Consider the following 24,292-nt stretch of genomic DNA (forward strand, 5'->3'; position numbering starts at 1 on the left):
AACTTAAGGCCTCTTTTAATAAACAAAGAATTTCTGTATTCTCCTTTAATGAGAACTGAAATTTCAAGATAATTTTGTGAATAAAAGGAAATCAAAGGAGATGTAAATTTAGAATATGCTTTTCACACTATTTAAGCGCTGCCATCCTCCGAGGTTTTTCATGGCTGAAGATACATTGCTCTCCTTTGGCACAATCTGTTGCGGATGCCTGGTTAGCTGTTCTGGAGGGCTATTCCCAGATGGGCTCCCATGCCTGGACCTCAGTGAGAGCGTGGACTTGGTGCCCACGCCTAGGCCCCTGTTCCATTCGTCTCATCTGTTTTCTAAACCCACTGGCCTGCTCCTTCATGGCAGCAGCATCAATTTGTCCTTTGTTTCCTGGCGCTTCCTAGGGATTTGAATTTGAGCAGCTATATAATGGTTTATTTGCAGCACATTCATTTGTTTCATGTTCCTGTCCCCGATTACCCTGGCAACCCTTTAAAGATTGGTCAGCAACTTTGCTGTTGGGATTTTTTTCTACCTCGGCTCAGTGTACTACAGGCGACCGTAAATGCTGCAGGTGGAATTCGTTGCCAACACGTGAACGTGACAACTGTTTTGGTTTGGGCTTATCATTATCAATCAAAACTGAAGAACAGATACAGCAACAAACGCTGGAGATTTTGACTTTTATTTCCAGTTTGATACGTGTGCCTCGTCAGATCTCCAACGACGCGTCTGCTTCTCAAAGGAGGTGTGTTTCCTCATTGGCTTTTGCTTCACTGGAGAGCATTCAGGAAGCAGGAGAGAGCTTGGACTGGAGAGCCACGGAATCTAGCTCTACCGACGGAGGGACGGATAGAATTAGAGAGGACGCACACTGACAGATCCCGGCATGCTTTCCACAGGACATCTTTTATATTGCTAACCAGGTGAACCTTGGGTCAGTCTCCAAAAGCTTTTTTTTTCTTTTTTAGCACAAACGAGACACCCTCTGGGAACCAAAACGAGTCTTGGCAGACCCCACCCCTGCTTCCAACGGACCCTTCTCCTTCCCGCCCGCCCGCAGACGCTACTACAACTCCCAGCAAGCACCGCGCAGCGCCGCAGGGGGACCAGCCCGGGCGGAGGCCCCGCCCCCGCGCGGAGCGTGCTGGGGGTTGTAGTCAACGAGCCCGACCGCCCCTCCGTCTGCTATTTAGGCATTCCCTCTTGGGCGATGGTGATGCGCTGCCGTAGCGGGTTCTCCAGCCTCCAGTTCCGTAATTGCGGCTAAACGTGACCGAGACTGCGCCCTCCTGCCCTGCGGTGCGCGCCGCGTCTGTGCCCCGGCGATGACTCCGTTCGGCCCACACCCGCTCCCTTGACAGCCGGGCTGGACTCGGACCGCGGCGGGCAGGGGTCGCGCAGGCGCAGCAGCCTACCGCGCGGGGCAGCGTGGAGGGCGGGCTGGGCGCGAGGCCTCGCGGCCGCCGGGGCGCGCACGTAGGCACGCAGAGGCGTCACGTGGGGCGCCGAGGATCGCAGTGCGCGTGGCCGCGGCGGCTGGTGTGGGGTTGAGTCAGTTGTGAGACCCGGAGCTGCGGACCGGCGGGCGGCCCAGCGAGCCGGCGACAGAGCGGCGGGCGTCGGGTTCGGGAGCCGAGCGCTGGCCCCGCGTCGAGCCGGGTCGAGCCGCGCCGCCGCCGCCGCCGCCGCCGGCCCCCGCCCGCAGCCAGCGACCAGCCGCGGGCGCGCCCCCGCTCTGCGCTGTCTCCGATGGCGTCCGCCTCCGGGGCCATGGCGAAGCACGAGCAGATCCTGGTCCTCGACCCGCCCACAGACCTCAAATTCAAAGGTGGGCAGGGGCGGCCGGCGAGAGAGGCGGGCGGGCGGGCGGGAGGTGGCGGCCGCGCCCGGTGGGCCCCCTCCCCCGCCGCCCGCGCCCGGCCCGGCCCGGCCCGGCCCGGCCCGGCGCCGCCCGCGCGGGTGCGCGCGCCCCTCCCTCCTCCTGCCCGGCGCGCCCGTCGCCATCTTGTGGCCCGCGGGCGCCTCGCTGCGGCGGCGCTGGCCTTGTCCTTGGCCTGCGGGCCGGGGCGGGGTCCGGGCGTGGGCGGCGGGGCGGGGACGGAAGGCCGGACGTCCTCCCCGCCGGGCGACACCTGCGTCGGGGCGACACCTGCGCGTGGACCCCGGGGGCTGCGGGGCCCGAGGGAGCGCCCCGGGCGGATTCTTCCCGGGCATGCTGCGGGCGCGCGGGGAGCCTGCGGGGAAGCGGGGCCCGTGCCAGCTCCCGTCGCGGGGAAGCCGAGTCTCCTTGTGCAGGAAGGAGTCCGTGTCTTGTGCTTAATTCTGGGACCGAGAGGAGCACGGAGCTTGTGAGATGTGTGGCCGCTCCAGTGCTTAAATCAGATCCTTTGCTGTCGTCCCTGGTTGAGGCCAAAAGGAAAACAGTTGGGTCGCTTTTCATAGGAAACGCTTTAAATGTCAGTAGTTTTAGGAGTTTTAAAATGTTGCATTTTGGTGTTATGAGAGGAGTATTATATAAAGCCTTTATTTTGCAAGCTCTTAAGTACATTTGCAAGTTTCTTTGAGTGGAAATGTCAGTGAGCTGCTTGTTAGGTAAGAATTTGTTTTTAAGACAACCCCACGAAATACTAATATTTTGAGAGGTGCTAAGTGCATTTTGTAGCAAGTTTATGTGCGCGGCATGATTTTACACAGTTTTAGCTGAAAGGGGAAAAAACACCTTTGGGGAAGCATGAATATAACGATTTAGGTAGTATGTAACTCAGCTATTACCTTAGGATGGAGGACTTTAATGTGAACCTTTATGGTGTGTGGTTCTTCCGAGAATTTAAGTATTTTGCTTTTATTTTCAGGGAGGCTGAGTTTACAGAAGAAGTTTTCTCTCCTGATTAACCTGTGTGTGTTGCCATTAGGGATTTGGACGCCGTTAAAACTAGTTTTAGGTTAGGAAATGTTCACCGAGCTTGATGCTTTCTGCTTAAGAGAAGTTGTAATGTTTCCATAGTAAGAGGCTAATAATAGCGAAGAGGCAAGTTAAATACACAACCAAAAATCCTACACAATGACTTGCCAAATAGTTAACTTATTTTAGGTATTGAAGAATTACTAGCTATGATTATAGAACAGATTTTTGTGTTATGGATGCAAGTAATTCACAAGGCCTATTAAAGTTTGGACATCAGTTGACTAAAGCGTTTTATTGAAAAGTTTATAGAGACACACATTCATTAGGGCCATTTATTTAGTAAACACTATTAAAAGCTTTGTGCCAGGACTTCCCTGGAGGTCCAGTGGTTAAGACTTCTCCTTCCAGTGTAGGGGGTGCGGGTTTGATCCCTGGTTGGGGAGCTAAGATCTCACATGCCTCACGGCCAAAAAACCAAGAACATAAAACAGAAGGAATGTTGTAAACAAATTGTATAAAGACTTCAAAAATGGTCCACATCAAAAAAGAAAAAAATCTTAGAAAGCTTTGTGCCATCTCTATATTGATTAAGAGTATTCAACAGTGAGATTTATTAAACAGGTATCAGCTTATATTTGAGATTTCATTGCTAAGCAAGGTGGAGAAAAGATCCGCATACAACAGTAAAATGTGCTAGGTTTTATCTTAGTCCTTGCAGAACTCCGAGATGGAAAAGGCATGTAGATCTTATAATAGAGGCAAAGCAAGTATGAGGGAAGAAGCCCCTTCTTCCTTCTTCCCCTCTTGCTTTAGGAAGCAGCTTGCTTTCAAATGGGGAAGGGGGAGGCTGGTCAAGGGAGTGGTTTCCTCCTTTACTGATGTAAGAGAAGTTGGCTTGTACTTAAATACCCAGTGGACTGCTTGGTGAAAAGTGGGGTAATGAGGAGGATCTGGAAGGGGGAGGGGTAGGATGAATTGGTGACATTTGGTGTCATTTAAGCCCTTCCTTCTTGAAAGTTATTCTTTTAGTCAAAGGTAAATAGTTTGCTTTCATGGAGACCTCTCTGTATTCCAAAGAGCAGTTGAACACTGAATGAGGAGGCTCATTTAGAATCATCAATCTCTTTATACTTCATTTGATGATGGTATAAAAGTCATTTAACTCTACCCTAAGTTACTTGTAGCTTTTCTTTTAAGTGTGTGTTAAAGGATAGTTTTGCAAAATGTTACCTTCTGATAGGTTTATTTGAATTATTGCGACTTTACATTTGATTAAGATGGTTTCTCCAAGAGTGAGTCATGTAATCATTCTGAGATTGGGGAGTGAATTTTCCTGTTATGCACATAACAGAGGCATCTTGACATGACTTATCAGCACTTTCTTTGCACAGCTGTGGAGAAGCAGATAGTTTAATATATCTTCTACATACCTCAATATTTGATTCAAGTTTATTGTTTGTTTTATACAATTGTTTATGTGAAAGAACTTTTATAATGATGTCGTGAATTCTGAAGTAGGTCTTTTGTTGCATAATTAATGAAAAAGAGGTAGATATTTTCAAATTCTGTTTTTTAAGCCCTGGCAGTAATTTGACCTAGAATTCAGATTTGAGATTTGGTGTTACATGTGAGAGACCTTTGGGGGGGGGGGTCCTTAAAATGTTTATTTACTATTGTAAAATTTCTTTCTTTGTGTTATACAACATTTTATTTTCCCATCCTGTTAGTAGTTTTGGAGGAAACTTTGGAGAAGAAAGTTTAGAAAATGCTAAAATAAATTGTGAATATATTCTTCCTCCTAATGATCAGAGAAAGAGGAAAATAGACCAAACCATTGTGTTGAAGGTGGCCCATAACAATAACATCAATAAAAAAAACTAAGCTCTCTGAGTGACAAGGGACCTGCAAGGTGTCAGCCAAAGCATCTTTGAATAGCAGCACATCATGAAGAAAGCGGCCTGAGTGAGGATAACTCCTCCTCTCGGTGGGTATTTGACACAGTTTTAGGTGTTTCAGATCCCTCCTATTTTACAGTGGCTGCATCAAACCCCCCGGGGTGATCCCCTCTCCTCCCCTCCAGGCATGAATGTCTTCTTACTACTCCATCCTTAACAGTTTTCAAGGAGCTCTCGACTGCCCACCGGATAAAAGTCTAACTTAGTGTGACATACAAGCCCTTCTGTGATGTGCTGTCTCCTCTTGTAACAGCTGTTCGTTGGCACACATCCACACTTTCTTCCCTGAGAAAGAAAAACCCTTCTCATATCCAAGCTTGTTTGTTCTACTGTTTTTGCTGCTTAAGGTAAAAATCTTTCATGACTCAGACCATATTCCATCAGACTTTTCTCTGTCATGTTTTCAACCACTGGCTTCTCCCTTTAAACATAAGAATACACCTAAGTCTTTCATTTTAAAAACAAGCCAACAAAATGCTTCCTTGACTCCCAGCTTCTTGTGGTGCTTGTCCCTCCTGCGCTTCGTTTCCTTCACAGTCAGACTTCTTGGAAGAGTAGTTCATATTCCCGGCCTCTCCACCCCTCTCCTCCTGTCTGCTGTCCTCACCGCTTCCTGATGGCCCCTGCAGTGACCACTGCCACTGTCTCTCTCCTTCAGCCTCTCTCTGGCACTTGCCATTATTGACCGTTTGTCTCTTTAAAAACTTGATTCTTTTGGCTCCTGCGATGCAGCTGTCTTCCAGTTTTCTTCTTTGCTCTTTATTGTCTCTTTTGTGACCTTTTTCTTAAGTGCTCACGTTTCTGAGATTCTGACTTGGTTTCAGTTTTATCTTACTCTGAACTCCCCTTGCTCAGTCTTCCTTGTTTTGAGGGTTTCTCTTTCTCCTCCTTGCTCTCTCTTTGCGCACGTTGGTACACACCCAAATCTGTGTTGAATTCAGACTTAAGATCAGCTGGGAAGTACATGCTGATTGCTTATTGACTGTCTGGATTTGAATGTTGCATGTTGCCCAGACATCTCAAACTCCACATATCCCAAACTGGTTTTTTACTATGCAGGCTTACTCTTTTTCCTATATTTTTATTTTATTTTTTATTGGAGTTTAGTTGCTTTACACTGCTGTGTCAGTTTCTGCTGTACAGCAAAATGAATCAGCCATACGTATACATAGATCCCCTCTTTTTTGGATTTCCTTTCCATTTAGGTCACCACAGAGCACCGAGTAGAGTTCCCTGTGCTATACAATAGGTTCTCAATAGTTATCTATTTTATACATGGTAGTGTATATATGTCAATTCCAATCTCCCAATTCATCCCACTCCCCCTTTCCTATATTTTAATTTTTTTAGTAGCATCATGATTACTCATACCAGAAATACTGTGCACATCTAATAATTAAAATCTGCTTTTCTACATCCCAGAGATAGCTCTTGAATCTATCACGTTTAACGTAGCCTCTGCTTCTCAACTCATTTATTTGTTTTCAATTATACAAGAAAGATTTGAGTTTCTGCTATATGTGATACATGTTGAATAAGTGTTGGAACTACAATTTTGAGTAAAAGACAATCTTTATTTTCATGAGGCAGTTCTAATAGGAGAGGTAGACGCTAATCAGATAATCAGAAGAAGGAGATGTAGCTCTGAAGAGGTCTGTGTGCTGTGCAAATGTAAAATAGGGACTTTGATGTAGTCAGGGAAGGCCACCACAGCTGGACTCAGGTTTTCCAAGAATGTGTAGAAGTTATCTAGGTGGAGACAGGAAAATGCAGCAGGAGCAGCATGTACGAGGATCCTGTGGCAGGATGGAATGTTGTTTAACATGGTAAATAACCTCTCCTGTTATTCACAAGCTGCAGGAGTCAGTGCCACAGGAGTGGGGTCAGCCAGGATGAGTGTGCTGTTGGTTTAGTAGGTCGAATAAGGAGTTTTTTTTTATCCTAACCCCCTGTTGATTTTAAGTGGGGAGGACAGTGGAGGTGTGGAGGTAGTGGAGTGATGGCACATTTGTATTTAAGGAACCACACTTCTGGTAGCAATGTGGAGTAATCCTGGAAGGAGAGAGAGATGAATTAGGCAGTTGCTGCCATCCACGCAAGAGGTGACTGCTTGCAGGGTGATGTTAAAGGCTTGTCTCAGGCTGGTGAGACCTGGGGATCTGTTAGGTGTGTGCACTGGGAGAGCGTGTCTCAGAGGCTTGGAGATTTCTGGTTTACACACCTGGAGAGAGGGGCCAACAAGCACTGGCCGTCTGTGTGAGGACAGGTGCGTTTTCCCCAGGGGGCGTGAGGAGTGGTGGGAGGAAGGTCCTGAGCTCCTTAGGTTAGCAACATTCAGGTCCTTTCAGGATGTCTCAAGGAGGTGAGTCGTGGGCCTTTGGTGGTACGGGTGTGTTACTTGGGAGAGCTCTGAGTTGGGCTAATCTCTTTGCTTCAGGCGACTCTCTTCCTCTACTGGTCAGCAGGATGGTCTTCTTTTCTTCAGCGTCCCCCTCCCTCCAGCCTGTCGTCCACATGGATGCTAGAGAGAAGCACCCTTTGAAAAGTGCACACCTGATCCCGCTGCTCCCTTGGTTGGAGAACCTGCAGCGTTTTCCCACTAGGCACTTGGCAAAGCCCCTGCCTCTTCATGTCTCTTCTGCCATAGCTTTGGTGATGTGGAACCCTTTCCCCAGATGCTTTCAGCTGTTGTGAACCTCTGCAGGTGCTCTTTTCAGAGTGTTGTCCTCGCTCCTGTCAGGCAGGCTTTCTCCACCAGCCCCTCCCTGTTGTGCTGTCCGAGATTCTCCCAGGCCACTTGGGTCCCTGCCTTCTTCATGCCACTGTCCAAGCTGGTGCTTACCTGTGATTACTGCACTCACCGCATTGTAGAGTATTTTTTGTTAACGTATTGATACTTTTCTCTCAAAAAGTGTATTGTGAAGTACTTGAGGATATGCTTCTTTATTTTTATATCCATAATAACAAAATGGGGCAGGGGATGATCGGCCAGGAAGTGTTGGTTGCATTAATAAGACGCAGACGATCTCGCCTGTAACTCTCATGTTTTTAGTCTTGAATCTCTTTCCAGTAGGGTTTTTCATCTGCCTTTGCAGGTAGTTGTGTTTTCAAAGTTTTGTAGTTCCAGAAAGGGTATTTTGTTAAGAGCTAACCGACGATAGATACATTGTTCATTTTTTATGCTTCACCTTTTTCATTAGTGAAGTGAGAAGTAGGACTAGGTGATTTCTTGGGTGGTGGTCTGGCTGTAAAGCTTTGTGAATATATATGATAGTTGAGTGCAAAAAGAAAACAATTTTTCTATGAAATGGAAAAACATATGTAAAGAATTGGGAGACCTTGATTATATAAGTTCTTCAGAGTTTGGTATTTTGTGATTGTTAGTGCTGGTAATTTTGTTGTTGGTTTACTGTACTAGTTACCTGTTGTATTTCCTTTAAGTAAGACCTTCCTTAACCATGCAGAGATGGTCTGTGAAGAGTCTGTTAGCAAGGACCCTTTTATTTTCTCAGAAGCTCTTCCTGACTTTTTCTTGTTGCTTTTGTATCTTGACTGACCCTTTAATGGACTTCTGTCTTTCAGAGGAGAAAGTAGTTAATATAGGATAGATCTTGCTTTTCCTTCATAAAAAGTTAGTTTAAAAGAAAATTACATATTTGCCAGTTTATTAAACTTTACAGACCACAAAATGTAACATTATTTTGTATAATCACTAAAGAAAAATTCTTGTTAAAAAAAGAGAATTAAATGTAAGGGGGGGTTATTTTTGCAAATGCTTGTTTACTGGGTTTATTATAACTGAAATGTGACTCAAATTACTCTGTTTAAAATTTCTTATAAAAGCTTTTGCACATTTATAAAAACCTGTACACGTAATGAATCTTGATACTGTTAAATTTAATAACTTCATATATACTTAAGTTTAATGATTGTTAGTATTTTACTGTCTTTTTGGAGGGGGGGGTGGGCAGGGTTACTACAGTATTTTAAACATAATTCTGGCTATCATAACATCTCAAGCCTAAATACTTGAGCTTGCATTTCTAATAAAAAAGGGGACATTTTCTTTACATAATCATGACACCATTGTCACTTAATAAAACCCAAAATATTCTTTAATAATCTGATATTTAGCCTATTGAAATCTTTCCAGTTATAGTCCTGATAAAAAGGAGATGGTGGAGGCACTGTCTTCACTGAAGATGAAGACAGCCTGGATGCCCAACAGCCAAGTGCAGCCCATAGACTGGACAGACCCAGGTGGTCTTCATCTTCAGCAGTGCCTCCACCACCTCCTTTATAATCATGCCATTTACTTGTTGAAAAGATCAGGTTGTTGTCCAGTGGAATGCCCCATATTCTTGATATTTCTGATACATATTTCCTGTAAATTTGGAGTTTGGATTTAAGGGCTTGAAGATTCAGGTTTCAGTATTCTTTTGGTAAAAATACTTGATAGATATAATTGTGTCACATCAGGTGTGGATAACGTCTGGTTGTCCCACTTGTAGTGATGTTAAGTTGATTGGTGATGACAGCCTTATCCCTCCCGTGAAAAGTTGCATAAATGTGAGCACATTTATGGTAATATAGGTGAGAAGAAAGATCAGAAAGAAAATAGCAGTCATTAGCTCTACTTTAGGATGCTTTTGTTTTTATGTTTTTACTTTTCTGTGTTTTCCGAGATTTTTGCAATAAACATTTAGTGCTTTTCATAGTAAGAGAAAAAAATTATTTCGTTATTAGACTCGATACTTTGGGAGATTATATCAAAAGTTTCATTTGTCCTATCTGTGGTGTTTTGTTTTTTTATTAATAACTTAAGCACTTTCACAGTCTGAAGTCTTTTTTTTTTTTAATTTAACAATAAGACAGTTATATAAGATCAGTAGAAAACAAGTCTGTAACTATCCAGTAACAGTTCACAAATCAAGGCATATAAAGACGAGTAGAAAATCACTTTTGTTTGAAAGCAGATCTCATAACTATCCTGTAATGGTTCACAAATCATAACTGTATGTAGGTCTGTTAAGTTTCATTCAGTTCTTCCTGTTAGTATCAGTTGGTGGTCTCTTGTGAGAAGTATGGTAGATTTGTTCGGGGTGTTTATTTCTCAGAGAATGGTCCCTGCACATAGACTGTACTAAAGAGACAAGTATGGTCTAAGAGGCGCGTAAGTTCATAGGCTCCTTCTTTGTCCAGACGGCGCTGATTGGTTCAGTGGTGGGCACCTCACCCAAGGCCAGCCAATACATGTGTACTGATGACTGACCAGTCAAAATGGATGCCTCCCCTTTAAACATGATAGGTTTTAGACTTTTAAGGTCACAGAGACTTGGAGACAGTGGCTGATTTGGGCCAAGTGCAAGCAGAAGTAGCTAGTGTGGAGAGAAGAGGGAGGGAAAAGCAGGCCAGAGAGGTCTTGTGGTTCCAGGTTATCAGTTTCTCTTGAATGTGGTCTTTTGTAAGGCCAGCTGTACTTCATTTCCTGTGTCATGGAGATTGCTTACATCTTTATAATCAATGCTTAAGTATGATATTATTCCTCATAATAAAATTCCTTGCTTAAATAAAATTAGACTTCAGAATTTATGAGAATATGTTCAACTTTATGACTGTGACACATATTTCACCTTATAAAAATAACCTCGACTAAACGTCTTAAATTTTTATAGATATCATTTTGATGCTGTGTCATTATTATACCATAGTATGCGTGCTACTTTTCTCTGGCATTGGGATGTTCTCTATGATAGGGTTTCCTGAACATTTGGTACTGTTTTCAAAATTCAGGTTTAAATGAATGAGCTGTTTAGCTGTTTGTATTTCAGCTTTTAAAGGATGTGATTGGATTCAGTAACCATTTTTAAAAATAGATGTTAAAGAATTGTTACTATGAGAGGGCTTTAAAGTACTAGTTTGCAGTATAATTTGACAGGTTTCTTATGGGTCTACGTTTTGACAGCCTTTAATTTTGTAGCTATATATTTCCATATATATCTATTTATCCATATATATTTACACATATGTATATGTGTGTGTATATATACATATATACACACACATATACATATACACACATATATATACAGACACACATATATTTATTTTGGTACTTGGATAATCTGACATGAATTGGAGTGACTGCTATACCTTTAAAGGTATAGAGTACCTTTACATCATAGAGTGTGTTTTCTGTCTGTTTTCTCTGTGAACAAATTTTACTTTTACGTCTAATAGGGGAAAATGAATCCCTTGATCTTGTTTTCTAAGTACTGTTCCTGCAGCCAAAAATCTCAATAACAGCATCTTCGTTCCAAGGATAGGTTTTTCTGAATCCTTTCAGTCCTCTCTCCCACGCCCCCCTAGACTTTAAAAATAAAAGATTTTATGAACAAATTAAGCTAATATGAATTCACGTTTAAAAGTTCCTTCTGATTATAAAACAAATGCTTAATGTAGAAAGTTGAAAAAGTATAGAGCACTATAGAGCAAATAAAAATTACTCAGTTCTACCACCTGTAAATAACCATTGTTAACAGTTGATTATTTTTTCTGTGTATGACTCTTTTGTATCCTGTATTTTTTAGTTAGTATTATTGTGATAATTTTCTCATGTGGTAAGTATTTTGCTTCTAATCTAACAAGAGCTTTAGACATGTAAATGGTAAATGCTAAAAACATGTATTTCAAGTTCTCCCAAAGATATCTATTTCTCTTTTGTTCTTTCCCATCCTGCCTACCTAGATTTTAAAAAATAATTTAAACTCTTCAGATATGGAGCACTTATTTCTGTTTTAACAAAGGTGTCAATTTAAGCAGCATGCATATTTAATGTTTAATCTTGAGTGCAAGGATTAAAAATTTTTTTTTGGTATTTTTTATTTTTAAGAACTTTTATTGAGATACAGTTAACATACAATAAACTGCTTATATTTAGAGTGTACAGTTTGGTATCCCAGTCTCCCAATAAAAAAAAAATATTTTATGTGTGTGTACATCTTATTTTTCTCTAGAAAGTTACACAGTGGAAGGACATAAAATTTATATAAAAATGTTTCAAATCATAATATTTCATTTCTGTGTAAAGACAGTGTATTGTTTATTCTGTCCCACTTGTTTTCAGGATTGTGTCACACAGGTTGTTTAGGTCAGAGTGAGAAGTCTGCATCAAAAGCTCAGAAAAAGTACTCCTGAAATGTTTAGTAGCTTTATTCAAAATGTCAGTAAGGCTCTTATCATCTAGTATTGAACTATCTGCCATGTTACCATGGAATAGTAAGTGTTTTCTAATTAAGGCAGTATGTAAAGTTCATAAATGTCCCATCATTTTAGGGCTGAGAGGAGCCTTGGAGATGGTTTTGTCTACTGAGCTAGAGTGGAGGATTAGACTGCTGGAGAAGTGACATGATTTGCTCAGGGTCAGTCACCTTGTCCAGAGGTGTTAGATCCTGAGCCTCTAAGTCAGCGCACTGCATTACGCTTTTTACAAAAGTCACGTACACCATCAATAGCGGACCGCCCCGCCCCGCCCCACCCCGTCCTTCGAGGGAACGTGATGGATGAGTATTTAACTGTGCTCAGAACACTGCTGTATTAACTGAAAGTGCTGCAAAAGAAAGAAAAGACATGGTTCCTGCCTGTTGGTCACTTTTAACTATAACTCTATAACTTTAAGCCCTTAGAATAGGAAAGTTTTTAATTTTTTAATTTTTTTTTTATTTTTATGACCACACACTACTATATTAAGTGGGTTTTGGAGTTTTTTCATGATACATTCTGAAATTCTTTGTTGATTATGTAATACGGATAAACAGGGCAGTGAAACAGTTTAAGAAATCAAAGCTTTTCTTAAATAGTAGCAGTTTAAATAAAATAGTGAAGGTTGGCTTTTGTATTAATCTCAGGGTCCATACTTTTGTAATTAATGTTAATGACACCTTATAAAAAGGTATGTTTAGTAGTTTAATAACTAAACCATATTGAATAGAATTGACTCCTTTTGTTTGCCGGAAAGTAGTCCTCTGTTTATTCTTACACTTATGCTTGTGTAATAATATTTATTCATTACCTACTATGCCAGGGATTGTCCCAGCAGCTGGGGATACAGCTGCACGTAGAACAGAGACCCAGTCTTCGTGGAGCTTACATTCACTCGAGTCTGAGATTTCAGTGTGTTTGGGGAAAAAACATAGTAAAGGTAAATAAATTAAGGTGACTTCATTTTTAAAATTTGTGATGAAGATGTTTTAGGGTTTTCTTTGATGTAAAACGTAAAAACTGTTTTCTCGGTGTTTGATTAATTTCCAGAAATGTTCCTCCTGTGGAACCAAGGGAAATACAATATCCATTTAAAAAATCTTTTTCCTGTATTGCTGATTTGACTACAGTTTCATGCTTTAATGGTGCAGAGATCCACCTGGAATGGCTTTATGAATTAGGAAATATAACTAGGTAGTTTGCATAAAATACATAGAGAATTTATGAAAGTTCAGGCTCTGGAGGCAGACCTGGTTTGACTTACCACTTGCATGGCTTTGTGCTTGTCTGACCTTGGACAAGTGTTCTAACTTCTGAGTCAGAGTTGACTCATCTGTAAAATGAAGATAATAAATAATAAAAGTATCAGTCTCACAGGCTTGTTATTAGGGTGACATAAGTCACGCAAAGTTCTTGATACATGATGAGTGTCCAGTGAAGGCTAGATTGTAAAAACTTCTGTTATCACTATTTTTTAGTATTACTACTGCTGCTATGCTACTATACTGTGGAAGTTCTTAGTAGATATTCTGTGTACTGTAAAGCATGTAATTCAGATGTGTGATTAAGTTAACAAGACACATTCACACATGACCTTTTGTTACTGGAAAACCATTTAATCAGTGATGCAGCTGTTAATTTGCTAAAACCCATGGAAACATTGAAGTAGTCATCACCTCCTTTGCTACAACTGCATTATTTATATATTTGAGCTGAGCATCCAGCCTGCCTCATTAGAGTATTTACCTATTCGGTTTCAGTACAGGTAGGATGAAGGAGTGAAAATGTCATGTTGGGATAAATGATTTATGAATACCTAGAGTCATAGCAAAACATACATGCTTCTGATATTTTTGTTGTTAATTGGGTGTTGATTAAGAAGAATCCATGAGACTGCTCAGCCATGCTCAGGTTAAAGCCAGTGTGAATTACTTCAGTTCATTCAGGGATGAGTTGGTTTTTTCTCAAGGAGCTTATTGTTAGCAGGTGAGATAAGATAGTACATAGATACTGAAGTGAGACATGTGGGGAGAGAGGTAGAGGTGCATGGTCAGCTTGCTTCTCCTCAGAATCACTTGCTTTCTGGTGTTATCCTCCTAAGGTCACTAACTCAGCCTGCACCCTTAGCCAGGAACTCCGAGTGTGTCCAGATGGACGGAAGGGTCTGAAAGGGGAGCCTGCTTCAGTGTTATGGGTGCTGTAGAAGACATGAATTAAGCGACAAAGGACATTATTCTCAGGGCACTGCAGGCAGCATCTTCATAGCTGTGTTGGTCTCTTTTGCCCCTCAAATTCCGTGGGGGCAGCACAAAGGGTTTCGGTGCAGGTGGGTGCTGCCCATCTGGTGGGTTTGTGTCATAGCTGAGAAACCTTGTGTGTAGGGCTCCTGAATCTTTCATGATGGGCTGCACAGAAACCTGCCTGACCTTTTTCCAGAGGAAGACCTGAGCTTTATCACAATGGACCGTAAACCTATCCTCTCCTCAGGAGGGAGATGCTCACAGTCAGATGCAGGAGTGTTCACTATGTTGTAGATTCTTGAAAAGACAGTCTGCAAGATAGCTTCCAGGGCCTCCACTGGCAAAAGGTGCAGAAGTGCTAGAGACCCATAGAGACTTGTCTGCCAGCAGGCCTCTGAGTTGCTGGTCCAAATGAGGCCACGTAGTTCATGAGTTAACGTTCGTGCACATGGCCCGTTTATTCTTGAGCTGCATCCCAGAGCCTTTTCTATTTCTGAAATGTTCCATGCTATATTCAGGACCGCTTATCCCGAAATAAAATTTGATTCTCTTCTCAGTAAGCAGGTACTGTTGAACTCAAGTTGATATACGCGCTGAGGTGTTTAGAAGTCTTCAGTTACTTTGGAATGTATCAAAATAAGGTGGATGGCTGGATAGAGATGGCTAACTAGATTGGTAGGTTTCAAAGTAAATAACAGCAAAGTGTTAATCGTAGAGTCTAGGTTATGGGCATATGATTGTTCACTGTTCAGTTTTAATTTCTCTGAAATTTTTCAAAATGCTGGGGGGAAAGCCAACTGCTTTCTCCCCTTTCCCCCCCGAGTCAGTTTTCTTTGCAACTAAACAGAGCCTGGCATTTCAAGAAAACTTTAATGACAATTTCCATCAACATAGGGATATATGATAAGCATTTAAAAAAATTTAGTCAGAGTGGTTCTACTTTTTTAGCTGTTTTTACCTTAATTAGGTTCCTTTTAAGATTGGGAGGTTTGGAGAATTATTTAAAAGGAAATTATTGCTCTAAATTTTAGGTATACGGCGTTTCATGCCAGAAATTTATTTTTAGGTGAAGGAGTCAGACTAGTCTCAGGACATCCTTTGTGGTGAGCTGCCGTAAACTTTTCCTACATTTTTGAAGTTTGAGGTTCCAAGTTTTTCCCAAACTTTTTAACACAGAGGCCATATTTATGTATATTTCTATCTGTTAGAAGAATTTGGGACTGAGAATAGGATTTTGACTTACTGGGAATGATAATATAGTAGAGTTAGGACAGAATACTTAGTGACAGGAAGTGGCGTGGCTGCTTAAAAGTGAGATTGAAGGAGGGCAGCCTGTGTATTAAAAGGTAGAGTTTTAAAATTTAATTTTGTTTTTTCACTAGAAGAGTTCAAGTAAATGTAATCTGTACTGTGGAATTTTGTTTTATATGGAATATTTTTACATGTAAACCGTGAAATTTCATCACTAAAGTAGGAAGTATCAGATGATACCTGTGGTTGGTGACTAGTTTACAATCCAGCAATCTTAAAATGGACTACTGTAGTAATTGTTTCTAAATGTTAAACTAAGCATTTATATCGGGCAAGTGGCAGGATTTTCTTCAATTACAGAGATTAAGTTTTAGAAATCCTTAAAACATGAGTAATTATTTCCTGTGTAGGTTGCTTCAAATGTTTCACTCAAAACTGCTTTTCACTTTTTTTTTTTTTAAGCTTACACCAAGGATCAACTTTTCTTAAAAACAGAAACAAAAAAAAAAAATGAAAAAAAAGTCTTTGCTGTTTTTCATAAAAGAAAAATATGTACAGTTTAAAGAATTACCAATAAGTAAATAGCCACACAGCCACTGCTCAGGGTCAGAAGTAGAGCTTGACTTGTGTTGCAAAGCCTTCCTCATACCCTCTCCCAGTTTCTGCCTCCTCCTTTCCCTACAAAGTTAACTCCTATTTTTTTATGGTAACCATTTACTTTTTTTTCTTAATGGTCTGAACACCTAAACATTGCAGGGGATATTAGTAAAGCAGGAGATTATTGATATAATGCTGTAGTTTTTAACCTTGACACGATATCCCATTTTAATATTTTATATTTTGTAATGCCCATTTTTCCATCCTGAAATGAAATTCATATATAAAATTACCTACCAATATATATAGTTAAAAATTTTATATAATGCTCTAACTATGACATAAAGGAGAAGATAGTGAATTTGTAATGAAATATGCATTTTGATGTGTAAATGTTTGGACACAACTATACTAGAAGACTAATGAAGTAGCCAGATGCGTGTACCCCACTTAAACAAATGAGTTTGGATTTAAGGGATGTAAGGCAGAAGTTATCTGATAGAGGGCCGACTGTGGTTTCCTCTAACGTTTTGAAATAAGGGCAGGAGAATATTTATGCATGTGGGTAGAGTCATGTGAACATGTCACCCGTATATGTGTGCTGATGAGACCAGACGTTTGTAGGGATTTAAGCGTCCTGAGTGACATTGCTGTGGGTAGAGTAATTTTCTGTATGGTGAACTCACCTTTCAAAGTTTTGGAGAAAGAGAACAAAGTTTTCTTGTTTTACACAATAGATGTATTTCTGGGAAAGAGGCTTTTTTTTTTTTTTTTTTTTTTTAAAACCAATGTAGATTTCTGGAGGGGCGTGGAAGATCTGATGGGAGGGGGCCTAATACTTGATTTTGCGGTTGGGCCGGGTGTTGCAGAAGGTCTAACAGCATCCTGTTCCTCCTGCCCTGCAGCAGTAGCACCATCCAGTTCTAATGTCAGACAAATACCTGACAGTGGCAGTATTACCCTGGATTTAGGATTGTGTTGTAGTTGATAAATCACGTAACTTTTCCTCTGTTTTTGAGGGCCTGTAAGGGTAGATACTTTAACCTGCAGGCTCCAGGAGTCCACTATAGGCACCCCCACAAATATCCCCATCTCACCCTTACCCTCCAGCAAAATTCAAGGTAAAATTGTTGTGAATGTTTGCCTATGTGTGTTTTTCTGGAATAATATATAGTTTTCTTGAGACTCTGTGACCCACAAAGGTGGAACAGATGTTTCTGCCTAAGACCTCTTTAAGCTATTAAATCTGGTTATTATACTAGTGGTCATTAGTACTTGCTGATTTTGCGTTTTAACCAGGAAAATGGGCTCAGACTCTGAACTGTCTGCTGGGAGCAACCCATATTGAGAGCCTTGGTTAGAGGGACACAGTGGAGCAGAAAATCTCAAATTCATATGTTAGGTGGGTTTATTATAGGTAATTTTACATTTTACTGATAAGGTTAACATATCCAGTTAAGAATTTGGTTTTGAATTGGTGGAATTTTTTTCTTTTGACATAACTATCTTCATCTTTAGGTATTTTGCATTTTTATGTCTAGAAAGACCACAATCTATTATTTAAGATTCATAATCCTTGTTGGGCAATATAAAATGGAAGTACTGTTTCGGAATTCATATGTTGATGAAAATTGACACATGGTCATTTTCCAAATCAGTTTAAAAAAATTAGTTGTTTTACTTTATTTTGGATAGTTGGTACTTTCCTCTAAAATTGGGGAGATTTAAAAAATTGAATTTAAAATTACAAATTAAAACTTACATAATTATGTAATGTAAATACAGGATTGTTCAAAATTAAAATCTTGTAAAATGTTTCTTTTGTTATTTTACTAAGAAACTTTTAAAAGTAAATTTATCCTTAGTGCTAATGTTAAAATCCTCGTTGAAATAGTCACATAAAAACTTACACATTCTCAGTTACCTGTAGTAATTTATCGATTCTGAGAATGTTAAGAAATGTCTTTAAGAGTCGTAGTTTTACCAGTTTAAAATGTGTTTTTAGCCAACGATTTTGTGGATTCACATAGCAAAATGGACAGATTGGAGCTTTCCCTTTTACCCCTCTGTGCCAGTGTATGGTGAAGTGGTTAGCTACTTGCCAAAAAATGCAAGCAATTGGAATTGAAGAAGCAGCAAAGGATGTAAAATACACAAATAGGATGATTAACTTGACCATGTAATTAAATTAAGCTGTCCAAATATTGTAGTTCTTATATACATTGTTTATATATTTTAAAAATGCATACTTGTTGATTTAAATGCCTGTTTCACAGTACATTTTTTTCTGTAACTGATTCTCTGTCTTTATATGTTTTCTTCTAGTGTTCTCTTATTTCTATCTCCTCCCTCTCATCCAAGTTCCAAATCTTTGTTAGAAAATATCTTATAATTCACAAGCTTTAAGTATAGGATACAATTAATTCATTTTCTAGAACTTGAAATAAGTGAATGGCCTTTTGTTTGAAGTCTCCCTCGTTCCCTCTCCTTGCAGCAGGCAGGTCTGCTTTCAGCCCCTGCCCTCTTCATTGTCCTTCTTTGTTCTCCTTCAAGCCTTTGTTTTAGATAATTTCCAATATTCAGCAAAATGGGAAATTTTATCTGGCAAAGTTGGGGAATTTTCTCAGTCTGGGCTCCATACTAGAAATATTTAGAAGTTTTAAAAGACATGTGTATTCTGGTTTATTTAATAAAGTAAAGATAGCTTTTATAATAGCTGTCTTTGATTTCAGCCTTCTAGCTTTTTTTTTTTTTTTTTTAGTATAACTTAAAGTCAGTTGCTTTTGGGTTTTTTTTTTTAAGCTCTTTATTGGAATATAATTGCTTTACACTCTTGTACCAGCTTTTGAGGTACACCAAAGTGAATCATCTGTATTTATACATATATCCCCATATCCCCTCCCTCCTGCGACTCCCTCCCACCCTCCCTGTCCTGGCCCTCTAAGGCATCACCCATCATTGAGTTGATCTCCCTTTGTTATACAGCAACTTGCCACTAGCTGTTTAACAATTGGTAGTGTATACATGTCTATGCTACTCTCTTACTTCCTCCTAGCTTCCCCCCCCCCCCCCCCCACCGCCCCAACCCCATGTCCTCCAGTCCATTCTGTGCATCTGCATCCTTATTCTTGCCCTGTCACTGGGTTCATCAGTACCATTTTTTTTTAGATTCCATATATATGAGTTAGCATATGGTATTTGTTTTTCTCTTTCTACCTTACTTCACTCTGTATGACAGTCTCTAGGTTTGTCCAACTCATTACATATAGCTCCATTTCATTCCTTTTTATGGCTGAGTAATATTCCATTGTATATATGTGCCACATTTTCTTTATCCATCCATCTGTTGATAGGCATTTAGGTTGCTTCCACATCCTGGCTATTGTAAATAGTGCTGCAGTGAACATTATGGTACATGTTTCTTTGTGGATTATGGTTTTCTCTGGGCATATGCCCAGCAGTGGGATTGCTGGATCATATGGTAGTTCCATTTTTAGTTTTTTAAGGAACTTCCAAACTGTTTTCTGTAGTGGCTGTACTAACTTACATTTCCACCAACAGTGCAGGAGGGTTCCCCTTTCTCCACGCCCTCTCCAACATTTATTGTTTCTAGATTTTTTGATGATGGCCATTCTGACCGGTGTGAGGTGATACCTCATTGTGGCTTTGACTTGCATTTCTCTAATGATTAGTGATGTTGAGCATCTTTTCATGTGTTTTTTGGCCCATCTGTATGTTTTCTTTGGAGAAGTCAATTGTTTTTGGGTTAGTTAGGAGTGTGTGGTTGTTGTTTCCCATTGGGACATATTTTTTTAAGTTGATCTTCAGTTTCCAAATTACAGGTGTTCAGTTTATTGTCTGAATCTACATAAAATGTCTTTAGGCTTTTCGTTAGCCAAGAACAAGAGTGGCTGTATTGTTTCTCCACACTCTACTCCCTCCTTTTTTAAACAAAAAAATGGTTTAGGACTTGTTTAATTCAGGCAGGACTGCATCACCTTTTTGGGTTCTTTGCTTTGCAGTTCTATGCTTGGGTGTAGAACCAAAGCTTAAAAAAAAACTTTGTATGTAGAGCATTTGACACTGCTGTTAATAAACACTTGACAGATATGTTAGTGAAAGAATGAACAAGTGAAGGAATGAAACCTAGTTGAGGTGAAGCAAGAGCCCCCTTGGGTCCGTCGGCTTCCAGGGGAGAGAAGTTTTGTAGGCAGCTTAGTCAACTGAATCTGAAGATTGGCCCTGGTTTGCAGACCACTGGAAAATCCCCATCTTTTCGGTCACATGGTAAGAGTATACTGTAGGAATACAATTTTGGGCTTATTTCATACATTGAAACTTTCAGGATATATTTTATTTGATAGAAACAATACAAGTTCATGTAGTGATTTTATAAAGTCTGGTAAGGAACGAAGAAGAAAATAAAACTTTTGTGAGTCTACACCTGGAGGTATATTTATGTACGCAGACTTTCAGTACATAGTCTACGTAAAATTGAGGTTATGTGCATCCAGTTTTTTTTGTTTTGTTTTGTTTCGTGCATCCAGTTTTGAATTCTGCTTTTGTGTGTGTGTGAATCCAATTAAACATTTTTTTCCCTGTTTTTGTTTTTTAAACCTTACAGGCCCCTTCACAGATGTAGTCACTACAAATCTTAAGTTGCGAAATCCATCGGATAGAAAGGTGTGTTTCAAAGTGAAGACTACAGCACCTCGTCGGTACTGTGTGAGGCCCAACAGTGGAATTATTGACCCAGGGTTGACTGTGACTGTTTCAGGTAGCAAACCATGTCCTGAATTTATGCTGCTCTCTTTCTGTGTGCAAACTGCTGCAGAACAGGTCTCACCCTTATCTTGGGGTGGGGGTGTATGTGGTCAGTTTGTAAGCAGTTATTGTCAGTTCAAAATGTCATATCTGTTCTTTATTTCTACAGCTTCCTTCCACGTTCTCTGCCCTTGTCATTTTGTCTTTGAAATTTTGTATCATTTTTGTGATTGCTCATTCTCCCTCTTTCAGGTCTCTAGCTGTTGTTAGCATTGCATGCAGCTGTAGAGGTATTATTCTGAATCTTTTGCTTAAAAATGTACACTGCCTCTTTTCTGCCAATAGTTATAAAATTAGATGAGTCTTTGTGCCTTTTACTGTTAATGCCAGCAGTGTCCTGCACTTGAAAACTTTAGTTTTGTTACCCCCTTTTGTGTTTACTTGTAGTCCAGGGAGCGCACTTGGTCCTTCCATGTACAGACTGCTGACTCTTGCTATGGAGTCTGCGCTGGTGCCAGCTTCATGCCCGCAGACTTCCCCGACCGTGTCCTTCCATGATAGCACCTGACAGGGCGCAGCGATAGGGAGCGGGTAGGAGGATGTAGTTTACTTACGGGAGGACCTCTCAGGCCTCACACAGAGACCATTTACTCTTACCTTCTAGCAGTGTTCTCACCTCTGTGAAGGTCTGTCATAATAGCATAGAGAGTGGAACACGGACCTCTCCAGGTTAGAATCTCTGCGGACGTGGCCTAGACATGTGTATGTTAAACAAAACAAAACATGCCTGGCCCACAGCAGATTAAAACTCACTGCTACAGCTAGTGGGGGACCTGACTGCATAGGTGGTCAGGGCCGGCCCTCAGTCAGAGGTCTTGGGGCACTAAATCCTCCCTCAGTAGTTGTAGCCCCAGAACTCAGAGCTAGCAGGCCCTAGAGAAGGTGCTTTTGGTGAAGCTTGTGGTGTGGCCTGGCAGGCATCCTTTCACCTTTTAGGTGTGTGCGAGCCGGCAGTTCATGGGGAAGATGGGTGGGCAGTGAGAAGAGTGAGCAGTGAGTACATGTGCTCTGGAAGCTGCTATCCAAGTTCACAAGCCTTTAGCTCAATTGGAAGAAGAAAAATTATTTCTCTCCACATGGTTAAAAATAGATTTTGGTGTAAACAGCTATATCCCTCAGAATCCATGAAACTATTCAGAATGACTTTTTCTTTAGGGGTCTAGCTTACTGAAGTTTTACTATACTAGTGTTTCTTAAAGACTTGTACTTCTCGAAGTCCTGTCTCCCACAGAAGCCCCTTGTATTGGCATCTGACTTACCAAAAACTGCAGACAACTAGTTACTGTTTCCACGCATGCCCTGCGTTCCTCTCCTCCACTAAGAACTCCAGTTTTCAGTGCAGTGCCTTTCCGGGCAAGGAGGTGCTCCAACCACGCTTCCTCCGGCAGCCTTCCCTGATTGATTCTGTCTACATACTCACTCCTGTTTTCCCTCTCTCCCTTTAGCACTTAGTTTTATGGATTTAATCCTTTAATTTGTGCATATTTATATATTTTGAAAGATTGTTTTCCTCTTGTTACATGGTCTGCAGTCTTAGAGTATGTCATAAAGTCACAACCATGTTTAAACGGTTTTTTTTAATCCAGTTTCTAGTGAATAGACTAGGGTGCTTGTTCAGTGAAGGGTTTTCCTGGAGATATATTGTACTTTATCTGGATTCTGGGCTTTTATCCCGTGCATTCTCTACTGCTATATATTTGGCCCTTAAAAATTTTTTTTTTAACCATGATGGTAGTTAATGGACTTCTCAGAGACATACATTATAAAGAAGATGTTCTTATATAATTGATATTTCCTACATTTGCTTAATTGCATCTGTCTTTCTGAAAATGTTGACATCTATCTTAGAAATCTAAATATTAGCAGGCAAGTAATTGCCACAATATTGTATACATATTTTATATAATTGCTGATTCATTCTTTATAATCTCTTATTAGATTTATATTACATAATTTAAAACCACATAGAACCTCTAAAGACCCTCTTGTAGGCCACTGAAAATCATAAATGCTTAGAAAAAATTTGAATACAATTATATTGAAATATAATTTGAATATAATATTGTATTTGAATATAATTATTAGGACGTTGGAAAAAGTTTAGAAATCCTGAGGGTGTATGGTTTCCTCGTACACTTTGTCTTAGACTTCTTTAAACAAATCAATAAACTCTTCTTGAATACGTGTTTAAAATCTGTTATAGAAAAATTAGTTATATTGGAACACTAATATATGGTAGTGACTTTTTAAGTTACTTAGAATTTCTCCTGTTAATATTCTAGTTGTCTAACTTTAAGAGCTATTGTTGCTAAATACTAACGTGAAACCTAAATTTATATTATAAGTGGTCTTAATAGACAGTTTATTAGATTTTGAGTTTATAGGCATTAAAATAGTTAATGTTGGTAAAGTTTTGAAAATTTCACAAACTTAAGTTTAGAGAGGGCAATCATAGTTTGATATTTATTTTTTTAAACAGCCATTTGTTTATTGTGTGGGTTTGAAGACTTAGCAAATCAGAAAGGTAGCCAATTTAAAAATAATTGGAAACCATAAAGTTGATTTTGGATCCTTACTGTAAATAATTCAGTGTGTGGTTTCTTGCACCCTTCCTGGTTTTCTTTAAATTTGCAAGTTAGTGAATGAGTACTAGCAGACAAATGCAGAAGTCACTGTCCTGTGTCCTTTTCTTTTCTTCAGTGATGTTGCAGCCGTTTGACTATGACCCCAATGAGAAGAGTAAACACAAGTTTATGGTACAGACCATCTTTGCTCCTCCAAACATTTCAGATATGGAAGCCGTGGTGAGTAGAGAAGTTGAACAGAAGCCTTTTGGGGGGAATATTATTTAAACTGTGGGTTTTGTTTAGTTCTGCATTGAGAAACCTGATTTTTAAAATTAAAAAAATCTGTTAATTTATTCACTACAGATAATCCTGACTCATTTCAGGAATAAAGGGATTTTGAAGTAGTATTTCTTAGAATTTTGACGTGCTACTATTAAGAGTAAAGTCCGGTAATCTCCAGGGATGTTAGTGGGATTTTAACAGATGGTGATAGTAGCTCTTCGTAGGGTTCTGTGGAGAGCCTCTGTGGCATTGCTGGTGCCTATGGTGGGTGAGAGTAACACAGTGCGTGCAGGCACCATGGTCCTGGCTGACCTGGGGACCCACCCCCCACCCCCCACCCCCCCAACCCTAGGCAGCTGCACTAACCCTTCACTTGTCCCTTGAGGCGAAACCTATTTGTAGCCATCATATCTCCTCTGT

General features: G+C 40.3%; 1 protein-coding gene across 5 annotated transcripts in view; it reads left to right on the forward strand.

Annotated features, from left to right (window-relative positions):
• Window positions 1-1,485: 1,485 nt before the first annotated feature.
• VAPA (VAMP associated protein A) overlaps window positions 1,486-24,292 on the forward strand; it is a 38,558-nt gene continuing 15,751 nt past the window's right edge. The window contains exons 1-4 of one of the 5 annotated variants that reach the window (XM_057698518.1): window positions 1,486-1,819; window positions 12,935-13,051; window positions 20,824-20,976; window positions 23,724-23,827. In XM_057698518.1, coding sequence (XP_057554501.1) covers window positions 1,741-1,819; window positions 12,935-13,051; window positions 20,824-20,976; window positions 23,724-23,827 — 453 coding nt within the window. In that variant the 5' untranslated portion in view covers window positions 1,486-1,740. Of the gene's footprint in view, window positions 1,820-12,934; window positions 13,052-17,579; window positions 17,602-20,823; window positions 20,977-23,723; window positions 23,828-24,292 lie in introns of those variants that run through there. The other 4 variants (XM_057698520.1, XM_057698519.1, XM_057698522.1 and 1 more) reach the window with 4 other exon arrangements.

The sequence above is a fragment of the Hippopotamus amphibius genome, chromosome 11 (assembly GCF_030028045.1).
Source record: "Hippopotamus amphibius kiboko isolate mHipAmp2 chromosome 11, mHipAmp2.hap2, whole genome shotgun sequence".
In the NCBI taxonomy this organism is placed as follows: domain Eukaryota; kingdom Metazoa; phylum Chordata; class Mammalia; order Artiodactyla; family Hippopotamidae; genus Hippopotamus; species Hippopotamus amphibius.